This window comes from Miniopterus natalensis, chromosome 3 (genome assembly GCF_054644295.1).
Source record: "Miniopterus natalensis isolate mMinNat1 chromosome 3, mMinNat1.hap1, whole genome shotgun sequence".
Lineage (NCBI taxonomy): Eukaryota > Metazoa > Chordata > Mammalia > Chiroptera > Miniopteridae > Miniopterus > Miniopterus natalensis.
In genome coordinates, this window is record NC_142083.1 from 100,220,801 (window position 1) to 100,240,656 (window position 19,856).

A 19,856-nucleotide genomic window follows, 5' to 3' on the forward strand; every position below is an offset into this window, starting at 1 on the left:
GTCATTGATCAAGCCCACAACCCGGGCATGTGCCCTTACTGGGAATTGAACCCCGATTGCCTGGATCCTAGGTCCACGCTCAACCGCTGAGCCACACCCAGCTGAGCTCTCTTTATTTTTTGTATATCTCTTATAGATTTTTGGTTTGAGATTATATATGCTTCATATATAACAAGCCATGTTTATAGCAGTCTATTTTAAGTTGATAGTCCCATAAGCTTGAACACAGTAAAAAATTACTACAATTTTTACACTCCCCTTCTATGTTTATATTTTGGTCATTAATTTTTAACTTCTATTGTTGTAATTACACATGATCCTACTACTTTTGTCTTTCAATTTTTGTACCAGCTTTATAGTTAGTTGAACCTCTGCTTTTACTATGTATTTGCCTTTGTCAGTGGGTAAATTTTTTCTCTATGTTTTTACACATATATATATATATACGTATATATATATATATATCTTTATTGATTTTAGAGAGAGGGAGAGGGAAAGAATTGAAACATCAATGATGAGATAGTTGTCATTGATTGGCTGCCTCCTGCATGCCCCCGACCGGGAATTGAGCTGCGATCTCCTGGATCCTAGGAGGATGCTCAACTGCTGAGCCATGCCCAGCCAGGCCTTACTCATATTTTTTATTTCTTTTCTACTTAAATAAGTTCCTTTAACATGTCTTGTTATACTGGTTTAATAATGAACTACTTCAGTTTTTTTTCTTAATTGGGAAGCTCTTTATCTGTTCTTTGAGTCTAAATGATATCCTTGCTGGGTAGAGTAATCTTGCTGGGTTGTGGGTCTTTGCTTTTCATTACTTTGAATATTTCATGCCAATTCCTTCTGGCCTGAAATGTTTCTGTTGAAAAATCAGGTGACAGTCTTATGGGAGCTCCCTTGTGCATAACTAATTGCTTTTCTCTTGCTGCTTTTAAGATTCTCTCTTTGTCTTTAACCTTTGGCATTTTAATTATGATGTGTCCTGGTGTGGACCTCATTAGGTTCATTTTGTTTGGGTGTCTGCACTTCCTGGGCTTTTATGGTCTGGGCTTCCAGCTCTGTTTCCTTTGCCAGGTTAGGGAAGTTTTCAGTCATTATTTCTTCGAATAGGTTTTCAATCTCTTGCTCTCTTTCTTTCTTTTGGGAGCTGAATGATCGAATTTTGTTACTCTCGATGTTGTCCCAGAGGTCCTTTAAACTATCATCTTTTTTTTTTTTTTTCCTGTTCTTTTTTCTTTTTGCTGTTTTAATGGGTGTTTTCTACTACCTTGTCTTCCAAATCGCTGCTTTGATTCTCTGCTTCATCTAATCTACTTTTGGTTCCTTCTAGTATATTTTTTATTTCTGAAATCGTATTCTTCATTTCTGACTGTTTTTTGTTGTTGTTTTTTTAATGTCTACTACTACTCAACCTCTACTGTAAGGTTTGCAGTCCTGAGAACTTCTTATTTTCTCTTTTATTAAATATATCTTTATTGACTTCAGAGAGTCATTGATCAGTTGCTTCCTCCACACCCTCTACTGGGGATTGAGCCTGCAACCCAGGCATGTGCCCTGACCAGGAATCCAGCCATAAACTCCTGGATCATAGGTCGATGCTCAACTGCTGAGCCACGCTGACTTGGCAGAATTTCTTTTTTAATGTAGCATGTTATGGCTGTATTCCTGCTCGCAAAGGAATGAGGAGCAGACATATTTCCACGTTCAGTGTGACTTTTTTTTAATGTTTTCTATCTGTTTGCTGTACTCACTGAGTTCACCTACTCTTCCCCTAAATTCATCAAGCTTCCTTATAACCAGCGTTTTGAACTTTGAACTTGGCCTTTAGTATATTGCTTTTCTCCATTTTGTTTAGCTCTTTTTCTCTTCTGTTATTTTACTTTAGACATGTTTCTTTGTTGCCTTATTTTGGCTGCCTCCCTGTGTGTGTTTTTATTTCTATGTATTAGGTTAGGTTGATCTGTGACATCTCCCAATTTTGGTAGGTGGCCTTGTGTAGTAGGTGTCCTGTGAGGCCCAGTGGTGCAGTCTTCCTGGTCATCTACGTCTGATGTTTCAGGAGTCCCTTGTGTGGGATGTGTGTCCTCCTGTTGTAGTTGAGCCTTGATTGCTGTTGATCTGTCCATGAGTGGGATTTACCCTCAGGCTGACTGGCTGTGAGAACTGGCTGTGACTTTAGAGGGCAAGCTGTCCTTCAGGAGTTGACCCCACAGAATGGAATTTGCTTCAGCGAGACCCTGGTGCCCACTGTGTTCGACCTTCGGGTGTGGTGTTTGTGGGGCTAATTGTGTGGTGCTCTGCTGTGGTATAAAGCCAGCCACTGGGTTTGTTGGTTTTGGGGCCTCTTAGTAGGGGCTCTGGTGCAGGCCAAGGTAGGCGCCATTTGTGACTGGCTTAGGGTCTCTTGGTAGAAGCTATAAAGTGATCTGCGTTTGGTTACCGCTTGTGCTGTGTTTGGTGGTGCTTGGGAGAGGCTATGCTGAGAACCCAGACTGGCTGCTACTAGTGCTTGTCTTGGGACCCTTTGGTGGGCACCATGATGTGAGCTGAAGCCAGCTGCTACTTGCGCTGCTCTTGCAGCCATTTAGTTGAAGTTACCTTCCCAGTCAGTACTGGTTGTAGCTTATGCCAGGCTTGGGCCACTAGATGGGAATTACAGTGCAAGTTGAGACTGATTACTGCTTGTGCCAGGCTTGAGGCCACTTAGTAAGAGCTATAGGGCACTCCAAGACCAGCTGCTGCTTGTTTGAGGTTTGTGGACCTTTGAGAGATTTTAGAAGAAAGTCCTCAGCATGAGCTCTAAGGCAGGCTACTTGTGTGGAGGAGCCGCTGAACAAGGCTCTGGCTGGGCGAGTGCTTTGTGTGGGACAGAGTCTCAGGGAAAGGTGTTAGCCAGGTTAATAGAGAGCTCAGATTTAGCACCCCTGTGTCTCTGAAGCTTCAGGTAGTGGGGAGGGCTCAAAAAAGGAACAATGACACATGCCAGCACTTCTGTCTGGGGAGAGAACTGCCCCAAACTCTGTCCCTCCAGCCTGTGTCCTGAAGCTAGTCAATTCAGGTCCTCTCTGTATGTTCCTGGCACTTTTCGAGCTGCTACCCCTGTGCTGAAGCCCAGAGTAAGTGTGTTTGTGAGCGAGTCTGTGCTCGGCCCTTTAAGAGGACGCCTGCATTTCCAGCAGCCCTCAGTCTCACCTGTGTGGAGTCCCTGCTGATTTTCACAACCAGCTGTTGTGGGGGCGCCTCTTCCTGGCACTGGTGCTGGGGGGGGGGGGCTGTCTGGTGTGATGCAGGGCCCCCTTGCTCATCAAGGGGACTTCTACAGGTGAGATATTGCCACACGTGGGTGTGGGGCTAGCCTGTTTCAGTCTCCACCCCTCCTACCAGTCTCAACATGGCTTCTTTTGTATATCCTTAGTTATAGGAGTTCTCAGCTAGTATTCAAGTAGTTCTCAAGGTGGTTGTACTATAACTTAGTTGTAATTTTGATGTGGCTGTGGAAGGAGGAGAGCACTGCTTGTTTTCTCCTTTGCCATGTGGACCAGAATTCTCTGACTCTTTTTAAAAACTTCCCCATGGCCTCAGTTAGTTCCTGAGTGGTGTAATCATGGCTGTGGCTCAGCTCCATTCTCCTGCCTGGTGGAATTCTTGTGACTGGTCAGAAACCCCTAAAACTGGTCATTCTTTCCCACAGGAGCAGCTTGCGTCCACCGTTTTGCACCCACTGTTTTGTTGTTTCTCTTTTTTGGGGGCCAGTGTTTTATGTAGTTGGCCATCCACTGTTGATGCCAGGGTGCATGTAGAAAGAAGATCAACTGCTGTTTGTCTGGGGCTCCTCCCTCCCAGAGCAGCATCATAGAATGTACACCGCGGAGTGTAGGCCGAACAACTAACAGGCCAGGCCTTTTGCTCTCCTTGACAGACTGAGTCTGAGGACCTCACAGCTGGCTCCCCCCTAGTATGGCCAATGAAGAGGATGACCCAGTCGTACAGGAGGTAACTGCTGCTCCCCACCCTCTGCCCGGGCTACCAAGGAGACTTGCCCATGCCTGTGCCCATGGCTGCAGTTAGCAGGGCTGGGTTCCTTCCACCCATCCTCAGGCCAGACTGGGACCCTCTTTCCCCAGGTACCTGCCTGCCTGACCCCTTCACTCCCTTCACGTCCCTGATCCAGCATCTCCTTGTCAGAGTGGCTTCCCTGACCACCCTTATGGTTGTATGGCATTCTCCTGCACACTCCCCACCCCCACCCCCAGCACTCCAGCCCCTTCCCTCGGCCTTGCCTTCCACTTGGCCACAATATTTATTAGCCCTGAGACGTCGTAAGTCTCCTTCTGCTAGAATGAAAGCTTGGTGAAAGCAGAGCTCTTGTTCTGCTCACCATGCCCACAAAGCCAGCTTCAGGTTCAGTTCCTTGGACATAATAGTCAGTCAGTGGCATTATTTGTTGAATGAATGAGTTTGACATCTCTGCTTTACTTCAGTAACTCAGCAAGTTATTTACTGGATCCACCTGGGGCTGTGACCACAGTGAGCCAGGCAGTGTTCCTCCCCTCCCCTGCCCTCCCTTGCCCTGCCTACCCTCCCCTGCCATCTGGCAGCTTAGATCTCTGGGGAGAAACTGGTAAGAGAGGAGTCTCAGGAAGCAGACAGTGGGAAGGTAGTTTCAGTTGCCCATCTGGATCTGGACACATTCTAGAGCCTCTGGGCTTTTGCACACGCTGTTTCCTTACCCTGCCTCTCCTGTGCCTGATGAGCCTTCACTAGTCCTTGAGGCCTGGAGGCAGGAGAGTACATGGTTCCTATGAAGAGCTAGGAAGCAGGAAGGTCAGCTGTCCCATGGTGAGGCAGGGAGGTTAGTGTTGAGAAGAAAGGAAGAGGGCCTGTCAGTCTCCACCTTAGTTTAGACAGGGTGATAGGCTGATCCAGGCTGGGTGGTGGAAGGTACTGGGAAGATACCCTCCCCTGCCTCATCTGCATCAGGTAAGTATTTAATCTGGCTCCAGGATGCAGCTTGGTCTGGGCAGCACTTTATTAGATTATAGTGAATCTGGGTCAGGGGCCAGATGGACTCTTGTACTGGCCCCCTGGGAGCTGTAGGGAGGGGCCCTGGATATATCTAGATTGAGATTTGGTTCCCTTTGGTTTTAGCAATAGCTGAGCTCTTCCTCCACCCCCAGACTGCCTTGGGGCCACGACCCCTCACTCCATGGGGCAGGTCAGGCCCTGGGATCTGTCTCCTGGTTAAATCTTCTTCCCTTGTTCCCAGATCGACGTGTACTTGGCCAAAAGTCTGGCGGAGAAGCTCTATCTGTTTCAGGTAATTGTGGAACCTGGAGATAAAGAGGAGAAAGAAGGTATTGGTGGGGGGGTTGCAATGCAATAAGTTGGGGCCAGGAACCACGGGAGACCTCAGTGTGTGTGATAGGACAGTTCTCTTCGTTCTGGTGGTCTTTCATTTCCAAGACCAGAGAGCAAGGCAGCCGTGAGAGGCAGAGCCGTGTGCTGGCGAAAGCTGGGGTGCAAGGACAGACTGCCGGCACGGAGGCCCAGCTCCATTTCCATTGAGCTGCCAGCCCTTGGGCAAGTTCTTGAATCTCTGTGCCTCAGTTTCTGTATTTGCAAAATGGCGACAGTAATAATACCTGACTTGTGGGGTCCCCGTGTGAATTAGATAAGTCCATATTGAAGTGCTTAGAATACTGCCTGGCGCAGAGCTGGAACTGAGATGACAGCCCGGTGTCCTGAGGCTCAGAGAACCTTTCTGTGGCAGCTCAGTCCTGCCTGCCTCGAGCTCCCTCCCAGCTGTGCCAGCAAGTTGTCATAGTGGCTCGCAGGTATTGACTATAGACTGTGCATACACCTCGCTCGAAGCACTCAACATATAACTAACTCATTTTATTCCACAATAGCCCTGTGGTGCTTACTGTTACTGCAGTTTTATACCAGCTTTATTGAGATCTAATCTACACTCCATATAATTCCCCTGTTTAGGGCAATGGATTTGGTCTGTTCCCAGCACTGTGCAACCAGTGGATTCTATTTTGAGACATTTTTGCCCCCTCCCCCATTCCCACCTGCAGCCACAGGCAACCATTAACCTAATTTCTGTCTCTGAATTTGCCTGTTCTGGGATTGCACGGTGTGTGGCCTTTCGTGTCTGGCTTCCGTGACCTAGCATGAAAGTTTCGAGGCTCGCTGGTGGGCCAGAACCTCAGTCCTTTCCACGGAGGCATAACCACAGTACTGGCACGTGCACAGCGTGTTTTCTTCATCAATTGACGGGTATCTGAGTTGTTCCCACTTTTTGGCTCTTATGAGTAGTGAATGCTGCTGTGAACATTCCTGTACAGGTGTTGGGGGTTTTGGTTTTCATTGTTCTTGGATGTATCCCCAGGAATGCGTTTGCTGGGTCACATGAAAGCTCAGCATATTGAGGAACTGCCAGACTGTTTTGTACCATTTTGCATTCCCGACAATCAGGTTATTATTTTAAATATTTTTGTCCCCGTGTTGCATATGATAAAATGAGGCACAGGGAGGCTGGTGATTTGTGCCCAAGGCCTGGAATGGGCTGCAGCAACAGTGCTCCAAGTGTCCGCTGGGACACAGACTGGGGCCCTGGTTTGGGACTCTGAACCTGTGTGCCTGACTGCACAGTGGTGGTGAAACTAGTGCTGGTGGCAGTGACCCCGTGAGTGCAGGTGTGCCAAGCCCTGTGCCCTGTGTGGTGAGGACACTCGTGCTTGCCCTGGGTCCACGAGTAGCAAGTGGCAGAGTTAGGGCCAGAACTCAGGTCTGTCTGATTCTAGAACCTGAGTCCTTCACCACCATTCTTCCCAGCCCAGGCCCTTCTTAGGCTTAGTCCAGATGGGCTGGGCTCTGGGCAGGAAATGGAGAAGGTCACTGTGCTGCTACCCAGTGGGCTTTTAGGAAACGGCCATTTCCTTAGCTGAACTGCTGACCTGAGGCGCCCCCAGAGGGGCACTGACCTCACAGGCTGCCACGCCTTCAAAGGCTCACTGCCCAGGCTGTCGTGGGGCTTTGTGAGAGTGGATCTGAACCAGTTCTCAGCCTTTCACTCAGCATATGTGCATGGGGGGACAGAGAAGTGCGACTGAGGATGGATGTGGAAATATGGCCCTAGTGTGTTCAGAGCAGTACCTTAAGGTGTGACAGAAAAATAAGCTCACACATGACGGCTCTGAGGCCCAGAGGGGCTCTCTGAGGTCAGTGGTGGACCAGCTCCTTTCTGTCTTCACCTTTCTGTTCTGGGAAAGTCACACCGGAGCAAAAGGAGAGACTGGGACAGTGAATTCCCATGTGGTTTGGTCCGGCTTCAGAGTGAGCAGCCCTTGGCCAATCTTGTTTCCCTCTTTGCTCCCTTGTCTTCCTCAACCTGGTGGCCTGCAGACTGGTAGTTTGACCTTGGGCCACACTTTTGATGCCCACGGCGGTGCTCTGAGGGTGCTGAGCCCATGGGGTGATGTGTGCGGGCTTTGGGTTCCTGAGGAGGACGGCATGTCCGGGAAGTCAGACGTCTAAAGCAGTTCTCTGGAAGGAGGCCGGGAGGAGCCAGTGAGAATGGGAGGCTGGTGGAGACCAGGGGCTTCTTGGCTGGAGCACCCAGAGTTGCTTTCGTTGGGGCTGGGCCAGGTGCACTGATGCTCCCTTCCTTCCCAGTACCCTGTGCGTCCAGCCTCGATGACCTACGATGACATTCCACACCTCTCAGCCAAGATCAAGCCCAAGCAGCAGAAGGTGGGGCTGCCCTCTGTGCTGGTAGGGGGTTTGGGTGGGAGCTGGTGGGGGTGAGGAGATGGGCCTGTTGGGAACGAAGCTCAGAGGAGTGAATGGAGAGTTAGAAGAGCAACTTGCAGGGCTTTGAAAGCTGAGGAAAGGAGTTTCTGAGTATAAAGAGGGTGGGCAGCTCCGGAGAGGCCAGGAGTGAGGCTTCAGTGAGGGAATGGCCCGGGGGGGGGGGGGGGGGCGCACGTTCACAGGGAGGGTGGGGCAGTGTGGAGCACTGTGCCTCAGAAGGGGGGGACCAGGATGGCTGCCCTTCCAGTATTGTGGGTGCCACTGACTGTTCAAGAGAAAGTGAAAATAAGATTTCTATGAGAAATCTCTTGATTTTTAACTTCAGATCTAGATCTCTGGGAGTGGAGCTGGGAGAAAAGGGCAAACAAAACTACATGACCCCTGCTCCCCCCCCAAAAAACCCCCTCAAAAACCCACTCTGGCCTTTTCTGTTGGAGTTGGGGTTTTATGGCCTGTGGTGGAGACTGAAGCCTAGAGTCCCCTGGGGCGGGACATGTGTCTCCTGCTTCCGGGCAGGGGCGGGATTGGTGTGGTTGGGGGTGTCCCCTGAGGGCTGTACCTTGGGTTCCTCATTGCTGGTGGGGTGCTTGGTGCCTCCAGGTAGAGCTTGAGATGGCCATCGATACTCTGAACCCCAACTACTGCCGCAGCAAAGGGGAGCAGATCGCGCTGAATGTGGATGGTGCCTGCGCAGATGAGACCAGCACCTATTCCTCGTGAGTCCCACCCCGGGCCTTGAGCTCCATTCTGTTCAATGTACCTTACAGAGGTCTTAGAGACACAGGCCTGTGCCCCATGGCTGGGTTCCCCAACGAGCAGCCCACCTTCCAGTGGCTGGCCTGGTGCAGACCCTTCCCTGTGGGAAATGTCTTCCTTGAGGTGGCTCCTCCCACCAAGTCCTTCCTGGGCTCCCACTCCCTGCATGTCTCTTGGGATCCACACAGGCCTTGGGTTCTGTCACCCCAGCTTTCTTCCTGCAGCACACATAGACTGTCCTGTGGGCTTGGTCCCTGGCTTTTGGGGTTCAGAAGGTGTCTGAGGTGGAGAGGGCTGCGCCTGCCAGGTCCAGGTCTGGTGCTCCCTTCCCGGACGCCCGTTCTCCCTGTGCTTCCAGGAAGCTGATGGATAAGCAGACATTCTGCTCCTCCCAGACCACCAGTAACACGTCCCGCTATGCTGCTGCGCTCTACAGGCAAGGTACCTCGCCGAGCACCTGGCTGCCGGGCTTGTGGGGGCTGATGGGGGAGGGAAGCGGGGTTGGGCTGGGACCCAGAGACGCCTGCTCTAGCCTGGTGTGCAGCCCCTCCTCCCCCAAATGCCAGACACCCGCAGGGCCCAGGCAGCTTGTGCAAATACCAGATTGTCGGGACCAGAGCTGGCCATCTTCAAGGACTTCTGGCTAGCCACTGCCCATCCTGACAGGGATGGGGCTCCAGGGTCATCGTTCTCCTGGGACAGACACACATAGCATAACTTTTGAGACATGTGGTAGACTTTTATTTTAAACACAACGTACTTGTGACCCAGCAGTTCTGTTCCTAGACAGCATCTACCCAGGGGAAATGGAAGCTATGTCTACACAAAAACTCGTCTCTAGATGTTCATAGCGGCATTGTTCATGATAGTGAAAACAGGATGTCCAGCTGTCGGTCCACGAGCTGATACCAGATGACAGTGTGGAGTAGTCACTCAGTGGAATGCTACTCAGTCATCTCAGAGAGTGAGGGGCAGACACATGTTCTGCAGATAAGCCTGGAGATCTCTAGGCCTCGTGGTTCTTCATATGAAACGCCCAGAGCAGACATGCACAGGGACAGAAAGCAGAGGAGCGGCTGCCAGGGACTGGTGGGCAGTGACTGTGCTGGGTACAGGGTTTTGGGGGTGCAATGAAAACGTTCTTAAATGGATTTGGTGCTGGTTGTACAGTTCTGCATATGTTATAATATATTGAATTGTATGGATGTGAATGACATCTCAAAGTTGTTAAAAAGTACAAGGTCCTGTAAGAAGTTAGAGTTTATGAAGCAATAAATGAAACTAATTTGAACACTTAGGAAGCAAATAGAATAAAGTAGTGTTAAATAACTATACTGTTCTACATCTTTAACGTCACATTCCTGGCAGCTCGACCATGCCCTTGTATATGCCTTACCCAATCTTCTGCTCCCCCTGGCGTCCACACAGCTCCCACCCAGCCTAGCCTGATTTCTTGTCTTTGAAGCCCACATTCACCTGTAAAATTGGTGGTCTTTGCACTGCCTCCCCGGGCAAGGCCTCATTAACAGGAAAAGCCGTGGCCCTCATCAGAAACTGTGGACTACTCCACCTCAGGGGCTACTCTCCAGCTACAGTTCAGCAGCTGACTTATTAATGGGATGGCTGGGCTTCTGGCAGGAAGAGGTGGGAGGATGAGGGGGGAGGAACTCCAGGGTGTATGGGGCTAGGGAGTAGTGAGGGTGGTCTGATCGAGGCCTGGTGGGGGAGGAGTGGGGAGTGTTTGGATTAGTTGCCTGGTCTGGTAGGAGCAGGCAGTTGGAGGGAGGGCAATGGGACCAGGCTCGCAGATCCTTGGATGCTTGTGGAGGAGGGCTTGCAGGCAGGCATTACAGAAGCGGCTTTGAGTCTGGATTCGTGTCCTGATCCTGGTTGTGTGCTTGCTGTGTCCAGCAGGGCCAAGTGGGGTCAGCCTAGTGGTCCCAAGGCTCTGCGATTAGAGGTGGGAGGTGGTTCGGCATTTGGCCAAGGCCTTCAGGGGAGTCCAAGGCCCCTTGGTGACTGACTGCCTTGAGCCAGGCTGGGTGAGTTGGCTCAGTTCCTAGAGTCAGGTCCAAGCCCTCTTCCTCCACCAGGTGAGCTCCACCTGACGCCTTTACACGGCATCCTGCAGTTGCGGCCCAGCTTCTCCTACCTGGATAAGGCCGACGCCAAGCACCGAGAGAGGGAGGCAGCCAGTGAGGGTAAGCTCTGTCCCCGGCCCTGCCGTCTGTGAGTGGGCGGGAGGTTGGCCAAGGGAAGAGTATCAAAGGGATGGATTAGAGACGCTTAGCTGCATCCTTGGCCTCTACCCCTGGGTGCCAGTAGCACCCATGGCCCAAAATGTCTCCATGCATTTCCAAATCTCCCCTGGGGGGCAAAATTGCAACCAACTGAGAACCAGTGACATACATCTACCTGTATCTAGAAGGAAAATTCCCAGCCCTGCTTCTCCCGGCTTCCTGGGGTGGCTGGGAGCGGGAGCTGGGGGCTCCTCCAGGGGCTGTGAGCAGGCGTTTCTCCCGCAGCCGGGGACTCTTCGCAGGACGAGGCCGAAGAGGACGTGAAGCAGATTACGGTGAGCTCGGCCTGGGGAGGTGGCGGGGCAGCCGGGTGGCTCATAGCTCGGCGGTTGGGGAGCAGGGGGCAAGAGGGCCTGTGCAGAGCGTGTCCTGGGGCGGAACTGGCGCAGAAACCGCCTGCTTCCGAGCCCTCTTGCTGGGCTGCCGGGGGACACAGCCCGACCTCTGCCCGCCAGGCTGCCCCGCGTGTGAGAGGCGTGTCCCTGTGGAGGACGCCAGGGCCCAGGGTCCCAGCACAGGGACAGAGTGCCCCGAAGCCCTTGTTGAACGGCCACAGTCCGTGTGGACTGGCCATGTGATTGTTTCGCTTTGTTTGAAGAGTTTCTATCTTAACAGTTATTCCTGCATTTTAAAGATTGGTGGAAGAATATTGACCTTCTGTTTATGGCTTATAAAGTCTCCCCCAATTAAGTATATTTAGGTTAAAGTGAGTAAGTACTTAAGGAAAAATACTGCACAAAAGATGCAGGTAGTACATAGTGTGGCTAAAACTGTGATGTGACGTTGGCATGTCCTTGGAGGCTGGTAGGTTCTGGCATAACCAACTGGGGGACTCACCTGTCCTCAGTAGCTTGTTGGATGACCTTAGATACCTCTTTCCCTTCTTGGGGACTCCCCGGCCCTTTTACACAAGGCATTCTTAGGCCTGTGTGCCTTCAAGGCCTCCTGTAGAATCCCAGAGTTCTGTAATCCAGCCAGCGCCCAGCGCCCCTTTCACAGAGAGGTGACTCAGGGCTTGGCTCCATCTGGACTCTAAGCAACAGACACCAGATCTAAACGGCACAGGTAGAACATGGAATGTATTGGTCCTTGTTGCTGAAAAGTTGAGGGGTAGCTTCAGGTATGGTTGGATTCTGGTGTTCAGACTGTCATTGAGACCTGGTTTCTCCATCTCCAGATTTTGTTTTCCTCTCTTGGCCTCTTTCTTAGGCAAGGTGTCTGTCCCCAGTGCTAGAGAGAGTTGTCCCAGCTCCAGGCTTACATCCTTCCAGCTTCCAAGACCCTAGGGGAAAAGAAACTTCTTTCCCATTATTCTAAGTAAAGTTTCAGGATGGACTTGTTTAGCCGACCCCCGAACCAGTTCCTGTGGTTAAAAGGTTTAGTGCTCAAATTGTCCAGGTCTGAGTCACCTGCCCACTCTGTAGATGGGAATGTGTTTGGGGGGAGGGTTATTAGGTAGGAACTAAAGGGGAACTGGTGTTTCTCGTAGGAAAATGGGGGTGCTGCCACCAGTGAAAGTGGGAATGGATTGGGTGCAGGGCAGGCACCACCCTGAGAAAGCCCCTCCCTGGCTTGTGTTGGCAGGTCACAGAGAGGGACATGGTTAGAGCTGAACTTTTAAAAAAGCCTGTTTGAGCCAGCTAGTGTCGCTCAGTGGTTGAGCACTGACCTACGATCCAGGAGATCGGGGTTCGATTCCCAGTCAGGGCACATGCAAGGATTGTGGGCTCGATCCCCAGTAGGCGGCGTGCAGGAGGCAGCTGATTAGTGACTCTCATCATGGATGTTTCTATCCCTCTCCCTACCTCTCTCTGAAATCAATAAAAACATATTTTAAAAAAAGACCTGCCTGAGGAAGTGAGGGAAAGGTGAGTGGGAAGTACCCCAGATGTGAGGTCATCTGGTTTCCTGGGAGGGGCCGGGATGGCAGCGTGAGGCCGTTATGCCCCCATCCCCAGGTACGGTTCTCCCGGCCTGAGTCGGAGCAGGCCCGACAGCGCCGCGTGCAGTCCTACGAGTTCCTGCAGAAGAAGCACGCCGAGGAGCCCTGGGTCCACCTGCACTACTATGGCCTGCGGGTGAGCTGCGTCCCTGGGCTGCTGCCGACTCTGGGATGGAGTCCTGGGGGGAGAGCCGGTGCCCAGGAGGTGTCTCACCTCTGCCTTCAGATTCAGTCATAGCCACTTGGCAATGCCACAAGGAGAGGGGATTGCGTCCTGCGGGCAGTGTGTTGTCCACTCCAGCTTGTCCACTCTGTACCCCAGGGGGAAGCAGTGTGAGGTGGGGGTGGGTCTGCTGCTCCCGGTCCTGGGTGCAGCCCCAGCTCCGCCGTGTGAGCATCTTGCTGGGCTCAGAGTGAGGCTGCTGTTTGGTTACGTATTTTTGCAGCATTGTGGGTCCTGAGCTCAGGCACACTTGATCTGGTGCCCCATGGAGAGTCGGCCATCTGTCACATGGCCAAGGGCGCTGTGTAACTACCAAGTGCTTGGTTTTACCTTGTGCATTGACTTTAGAACCCAGTTCTTGAAACTGTAAGCAGGAAGGGAAGCAACTGAATATTAGCTCTTAGCATACCACAGGCTAGGGCTCCCCAGCATTTTTCTGTGGGAGGAGTTCTGATTTTTTGGAACTTTCCTGGGAGAGATTTTTGTTGACAGAGCCTTTGACTCAGGGTCAGACTTGCTGAAGCTCTGCTATTTCCTAGTGTGTGATCTTGGGCAAGCCACCTAACCTCTCTGAATCTGTTTATCTATAAAATGGGAATAACGGCAATAGGATCTGACTTGGTGGCATTATTTGGAGGACAGATGAGTTGGTGTTATTTACAGCCATTGGTACAGAGCCTGGCACACAGTAGGTGCTCACTGAATGATAGCTGTCATTGTTATTGTTCTCAGTGTTCCTGTGTCACAGATGGGCACTGAGGTGTGTGCTGGGGCTGTGTGGCCATGGAACCTGGCAGGTAGCTGGCTGAGGCCACACCACAGAAGCCTGGAGTGCCAGGCTTGGGGTGCATGGGCTCCTGTGGCTAGCCTTGGGGCAGCACAGTGGGTGGTCAGAGTGGAAAGTGGTGAGAACTGTGGATGGCGGGGGTGGGGGGCATGGGCCTGCGGGGCTTCGGCTGAGGTTCCTTCCCCACAGGATAGCCGCTCCGAGCATGAGCGCCAGTACCTGCTGTGCCAGGGCTCCAGTGGGGTCGAGAACACGGAACTCGTCAAGTCACCCAGGTGGGACTGGCAGGGGCTGACACTGGTGTGCATCTTCCTTTGGGACTGTGGCACCTTCTGTAGCCTGGGGGAGGGTGTGGGAGGGGCCCCTTGTCCTGGAGGCCGCTGTGGGAGAGCTAGGGGGAGAGTGGGGATGGGTTTCACTGGCCACTGGCAAGGAGGCTTCAGCCTGGGGATTCCTGGGTTCACGGGCCGCTGACCCTGCCCTCTCCCCTTCCTCAGCGAGTACCTCCTGATGTTGATGCCGCCCAGCCAGGAGGAGGAGAAGTGAGTAGGGGCGGGCTGGACACCACCCCATGGCTCCCTGCCTGCAGCCTCTGACCCCTGTGCCTTTGTTTCTAATAGAGACAAGCCCGTGGCTCCCAGCAACGTCCTGTCCATGGCCCAGCTGCGCACCCTGCCCTTGGCCGATCAGATCAAGGTCCTGATGAAGAACGGTGGGTGCTTGTGGGCGCCCAGCATAGCCTCTACCTCCTGCATCAGACTCTGAGGACCCAGGGGCGAGGCCAGAGGCTCCTCCTACCCTCCCCCCAGAGCTGCCCAGGTTTATAGCTCCTACAGCAGCCTGGTGGCCCCTCAAGGGTTGGGCTTCTCGTGTGCCTCCACCACTCCCCTGCTGTGTGAGCCTGGGCAGGTCACTCACCTTCCCGAGCCTTAATCCAAAAAAAGGGACTAAGGTAGTTTCTGGGGCCTGGGGTGAGATGGGGCTGCCGAGGGCTGGTACTGAGTCCTGCATGTGACCATGAGCTCTGCAGTTCTCTTAACACATGTTCATGTGTGCGGGGTGGTGCCCACACAGCAGGGACTGGTGTTTCTCGGAGGACTCTGAGGGCCAGAACCTGTAGGGGCCTGGAGCTGGTGAGGTGCCCACTCCAGGGTCTCCGGGGGCCTGAGCAGAGGGGAGCTCCCTGCTTTGCCGGGGGCTGCAGGACTGAGGGCCTTCCCTGGGCCCTGCCCTATTCACTAGGGCGGGAGCTTGGGTGGTTGGGGTAAGCAGAGCACAGTGGTTAAGTGCATGGACTCGACCCAGTGGCCTGGGGTCTAATCCTGGCCCTGCCACTCATCAGCCAGATAGTTAAGGGGGTTTTGAAACCTCTGGGCCTGAGTAGCGTGGGGTGTCCTCAGCCTTCCTCATGGGCATTTCCTCCAGGATCCAGTGGCCTGTTACTGTGCCAGTGTGCTGGTTGTCATTCATGGGCTGGGGTTGCCATTTGAGCTTGACCTGCAGACCTGGCAGGGGACAGGGGAAGGCCCAGGCTCCTCTTCCCTTGTCTGATGTATCTGCGTCCTCAGTGAAGGTCATGCCTTTTGCCAATTTGATGAGCCTCCTGGGCCCCTCTGTGGACTCCGTGGCTGTTCTGCGTGGCATCCAGAAGGTGGCGATGTTAGTCCAAGGAAATTGGGTGGTGAAGAGGTAAGTTGCCTGCAGTCCCTTAATGGGAGCACTTAACCTCTCTACTTTAAACCCCATGAGACGCATTATCCGGCCAGGACTCATTCGACTTGTTCGCATCGTTGCCTTGGTTTTGTTGTTACTCCTTTCTGCCTCTCTGAGTTTCTGGCTGGGACATTTCCTTTTGCTGGGAGCGCCAGGGCGGCCCTTTAATGCAGCCTGCAGGGGGTGGATTTCCTTGGCGTTTGTTTATCTGGAACTCTCTCTCTGGAGAGAGTTCTCTCTGGAACTCTTTGTTCTTGAAGGATATTTTCTACTGGTTGTAATTCTAGGTAGATCATTTTCTTCCCACACACTGTATTCTGACTTTAAGCCACTGCCTGTCTAATGCACGCTCCTTTGAAGGTATTCTGCTTTTGTTTCCCTCTGGTTGCTCTTAAGATCTTGTTTTGGTTTTCCACAGTTCACTAAGGTGTGTGTAAATGTGAATTTCTTTTTATGTGTCCTATTGGGGTTCATAGGTCTTGAATTTGTGACTCGATGTCTTTAGTAGTTTCTCTTTTCCTGAGATTCCTCCACTAGTCTGTCTGCCTCCTGCACCAGACTGTCTCTTTCAAGGGGGCAGGGACTGTCTGTCCACTCCCTTACATCCCCGGTACTCAGGATAACGCCTGGTCAGGGTAGAGCCTTGGTAAATACAGTGTGGCTAGCTGCATTTTATGCACATTTGAATTATATTAGGTCTAAATGGTATGACATAAAGTACTCTTTTTTTAGAAAGTGTGGTGTAAGGTGAAAAATCTGAAAAAATGAATTGTTACAAATTTGTAAGGAAGTAATTCACTGCAGCCCTGGCCGGTGCCGCTCAGTCTGTTGGAGCATCGCCCCGTGGAGCAAAAGGTGGGGGGCTTGATCTCTGGTGGGGCACGTGCTGGGGGCAACAGGTCGATGTTTCTCTTTCACATCAATGCCCCCCCTCCCCCCGGTCTCTCTTCCTCTCCCCCTCTCCCTCCCTCTCTTCCCCCCTTCCTCTCTCTCTTAAGATCAATGGGGAAAAAAAGAAAAAAGCAATTCGCTGCAAAAAGTCCATCATCTCCCAGTTGGTTGGTTAAGGGAATTGTATATTCATGTCACAGCCACACGGTGGTGCCCTTCAGCGGGAAGCACAGGCCCCGCGTATGTGTTCAGTATCTTTAATTAAGGAAGACCTTGATGGCCTGTCACTCATTAGATGGGGCCCTGTGTGTGCTTGTGTAACACATGAACACTGGTGGATGACACTGGCCCAGAGTGGCAGATACCTTTCAGCCCCAGCCACAGCCATGGTTGGAGCTTTGCCCAGCGCCTCGTGCCCCTGGTGTAGCTGCCCCTTTCAGCTGGTGGTCTGCCCCTGTGACTTGAAGGTAGGGGCTCCTGGACCTTTCCTCTTCAGGTCCTGCTGTGGTCGCTGCCCCAGCAAGGCCTGTAAGGCTCCTCCCGTGCCCTGTCCATTTGTGTTCCTGTGAGATGATGCAACATGCACGCGTTCAGTGTCTAATTCCTTGTCCTGTGCCCTGTGGTGCACTCTCATTCAGACCTGTCCCTGTCCTAAGAAAGCAGAGGTTCAGGACCTGGGCCACATTCAGTTAGCACCTGCTTAGCAGCTGCCTCCTCTCTGTGTGGTAGCAGTGAGCAAATGTGGGCCAGGTCCCTGTCCCCAGAGTGTTTTTATGGGAAGGCGGTGGACACAGAGCTTGACCTTGAAGGACAGGCAGTAGCTGGCGGCCAGGTAGGGTGGAGCAGGAGGAGCAGAGGTGCCGCAGGTGGGGGTGTCCGGGGTGGTGTATGTGTTCCTGGGCAACAGGCCTTTGGGCTGGGGGAAAGGTTGTGCCGTGGGCACGCATGTAGAAAGCCTCAGCACCTGTGCATTCACCTCTGGCCTCGGAGTTCTCCAAGCCGAGTGCTGGCCCCATTCTCCCAAGGCTTCAGCCTCACTCGTGCTCAGGGCTTGTCCCAGCCTAGCTCCCACTCTGCACCCTCACCCCTCCATCACCAGTCTCCAGATTGCACGTGCTTTCCATGTGGGACCCTCTGTTTTATTGGATCCTGGGCCGGCCATGTCTGTCTTCATGACCGTGCAGTGGGCCTTGGGGCTAGGCCAGTTGTGGTGGGGTGGTGTCAAGAAGGGGTAGGAGGAAGAACTCCTGGGGTGGGGTGAGGAGGGTGCTTCTTTCCTACAAAAGTAAGGTATTCGCAGAGCCGGGCTCCTGGGGGAGAACAGGGCTCTAAGGGAAGCTATTGGGTCCAGGCCTGTACCAGTCCATGTTGGAAAGAGGCCTGGGCTGGGCTGGGCTGAGACTGCGAGGCCTGGGCTTTTCTTGGAGCCTGGGCAGGGGATGGGAAGCAGATGGACTAAGGACAAGGATTGACCCGCCACCCACTCTCATTGGCAGTGACATCCTGTACCCCAAGGACTCCTCCAGTCCTCACAGTGGTGTGCCCGCCGAGGTGCTCTGCAGGGGCCGAGACTTTGTTGTAAGTGCCCAGGCTCTCACCTCTGGGGCGGGGGTGAAGGTGGTCGTGGGAGGAAGATGGGCACAGCTCACGGCTATCAAGACTTTGGCTGGGGCAGCCAGCAGGGGCCAGGTACGTGTGGCCAGGGCAGGGCTGGGGGCTCTGGATTCTGCCTTCCTCCTTCCTCGGAATCCTGGAGTCCCGGCTTCACACGAACCTTTGAGCTCCTCTCCGGGAATTGCAAACCGGAGTCTCGCAGGAGGATTCTGGCCAAGGAGCACGTTTCATTTGGCTTCAGTGGTGTTTCTAAAACGTTGACTTGGTTGTTTTTATAAATCAAGATTATGGTACAGCCCAGTTTCTAGCTCACTGTGACTAACTGGAGAGTCTGGTAGGCCTGGCCTACAGCCCAAACTGCACTGACTCTGGGCGGGGCTGGTGATTCCCAGTTCATACAGCGCCGGGCACGTCTGCTGCTCTCGTGCGTGCTCCCGGCATTGTTGCTGGGGGCTTTTGCAACTCCAGAGCTTAGCCATCCCTGCATCACCCCCCCGATCCAGTGCTTTAGTCCCTGCCTGGGCAGTGTTCTTGGTGCCGCAGTCTCTGTCCATGTGGCCATAGTGTGCTATACTCGGGCCTAGTGAGGCGGGCAGCCTGCAGCTGAGGAGGCTCCGCATCTTCTCTTCCCCACTGGCTGGCCCAGCTCCTTGGGTGGTCGGTGTCCAGGTGCTATACGCTTTATCTGCCTCGGGCTCAGAGTGCAGCATATATCCATGCCAGGCTCGCTCACCCTGCACGGGGACCCTTCACCTCGCTGCCTGCCAGCCCTTCTCTGTTCATGCAGGCGCCATCCAGCCTGGGGCCTGGGAGAAGGCCTGGTCAGAGCAGAGTTACTGTAGGTGACAGGCAGGCAAGACGTCCCTGACCAAGGAGGTTTTGAGGTCTAGGTGGGGGGGGGGTCCAGCTGCTCTCTCGGAGGAGACACCCCTGGGGGTCCTGTATGGAGGAGAAAATGGGGGCATGGGGTTGAAGTGCCTGCCAGTGCCAGTTCCACACCCAGGCCTGTCTGACCTCAGGCTCCCAGGACAGAGGCACAGGTTCAGGGGACAGTCTTAGGAGCACCATCTCTGCCCCCTTGAAACATGTTTCTCTCTCCCTCAGATGTGGAAGTTCACTCAGAGCCGGTGGGTGGTAAGGAAAGAGGTGGCAACAGTGACAAAAGTAAGTGACTTTCTCAATCTGGAGGGATGGGGAGGGTGGGGGCTGGGGGGTGGTTTGGGGCTGCTGGCCTCACCCTTCCCCCCACCCCCAGCTCTGTGCAGAGGATGTGAAGGACTTTCTGGAGCACATGGCCGTGGTGAGGATCAACAGAGGCTGGGAGTTCATCCTGCCGCACGACGGGGAGTTCATCAAGAAGCACCCGGATGTGGTCCAGCGACAGCACATGCTGTGGACGGGCATCCAGGCCAAGTAAGGGCTCTCTGGGTGCAACGAGGGGCAGTGTGCAGAGGAGTCCAGGCCGCAGCCGAGGTGTGAAAGCTGATTTGGGCGCAGTGCCCCTGTTCCACTCACAGGGACATTGCCGCTGACACCAGAATCCGCAGTGTAGGCCCGACACAGCCACTCCATGGTGGTCAGAGTGGCCTGTCTGTCATACGAAGGGGGGAGCACTAAGGAGTGAGAACCTGGGCTTGTGCGCCCACTGGCAGGCTGGGCTGTGGCTCGGAGGGAGGGTGAGAGTAGCGGGGGGTGGGGGAGCTGTGCTTGCAGGCTGGGCTACCATGCTCCCCGCACCTGGCGCCTCTGGGGACCAGGCTGTTCTGGGTTGGGGTGGTGCAGGTGATGTGGATGTGGTTGAGAGTGAGGTGC

The 19,856-nt window shown here is 53.4% G+C and overlaps 1 protein-coding gene and 1 non-coding gene across 3 annotated transcripts in view; one reads left to right on the forward strand and one right to left on the reverse strand.

The window, feature by feature from the left end:
• The window catches only part of POLR3E (RNA polymerase III subunit E), a 37,728-nt gene that overhangs the window by 10,768 nt on the left and 7,104 nt on the right, over positions 1-19,856 (forward strand). For both annotated transcript variants that reach the window (XM_087815829.1, XM_016222712.2), the window contains exons 2-16: positions 3,920-3,993; positions 5,267-5,317; positions 7,681-7,758; positions 8,419-8,534; positions 8,933-9,015; positions 10,668-10,775; positions 11,100-11,149; positions 12,833-12,952; positions 14,016-14,101; positions 14,324-14,368; positions 14,447-14,538; positions 15,395-15,515; positions 17,927-18,008; positions 19,149-19,208; positions 19,300-19,457. In XM_087815829.1, coding sequence (XP_087671955.1) covers positions 3,958-3,993; positions 5,267-5,317; positions 7,681-7,758; positions 8,419-8,534; positions 8,933-9,015; positions 10,668-10,775; positions 11,100-11,149; positions 12,833-12,952; positions 14,016-14,101; positions 14,324-14,368; positions 14,447-14,538; positions 15,395-15,515; positions 17,927-18,008; positions 19,149-19,208; positions 19,300-19,457 — 1,286 coding nt within the window. In that variant the 5' untranslated portion in view covers positions 3,920-3,957. The remainder of the gene's footprint in view (positions 1-3,919; positions 3,994-5,266; positions 5,318-7,680; positions 7,759-8,418; positions 8,535-8,932; positions 9,016-10,667; positions 10,776-11,099; positions 11,150-12,832; positions 12,953-14,015; positions 14,102-14,323; positions 14,369-14,446; positions 14,539-15,394; positions 15,516-17,926; positions 18,009-19,148; positions 19,209-19,299; positions 19,458-19,856) is intronic.
• Positions 1,621-1,708, reverse strand: LOC148093599 (small nucleolar RNA U109). The gene has a single exon (XR_015714355.1). It is a non-coding gene; the product is annotated as a small nucleolar RNA U109 (small nucleolar RNA).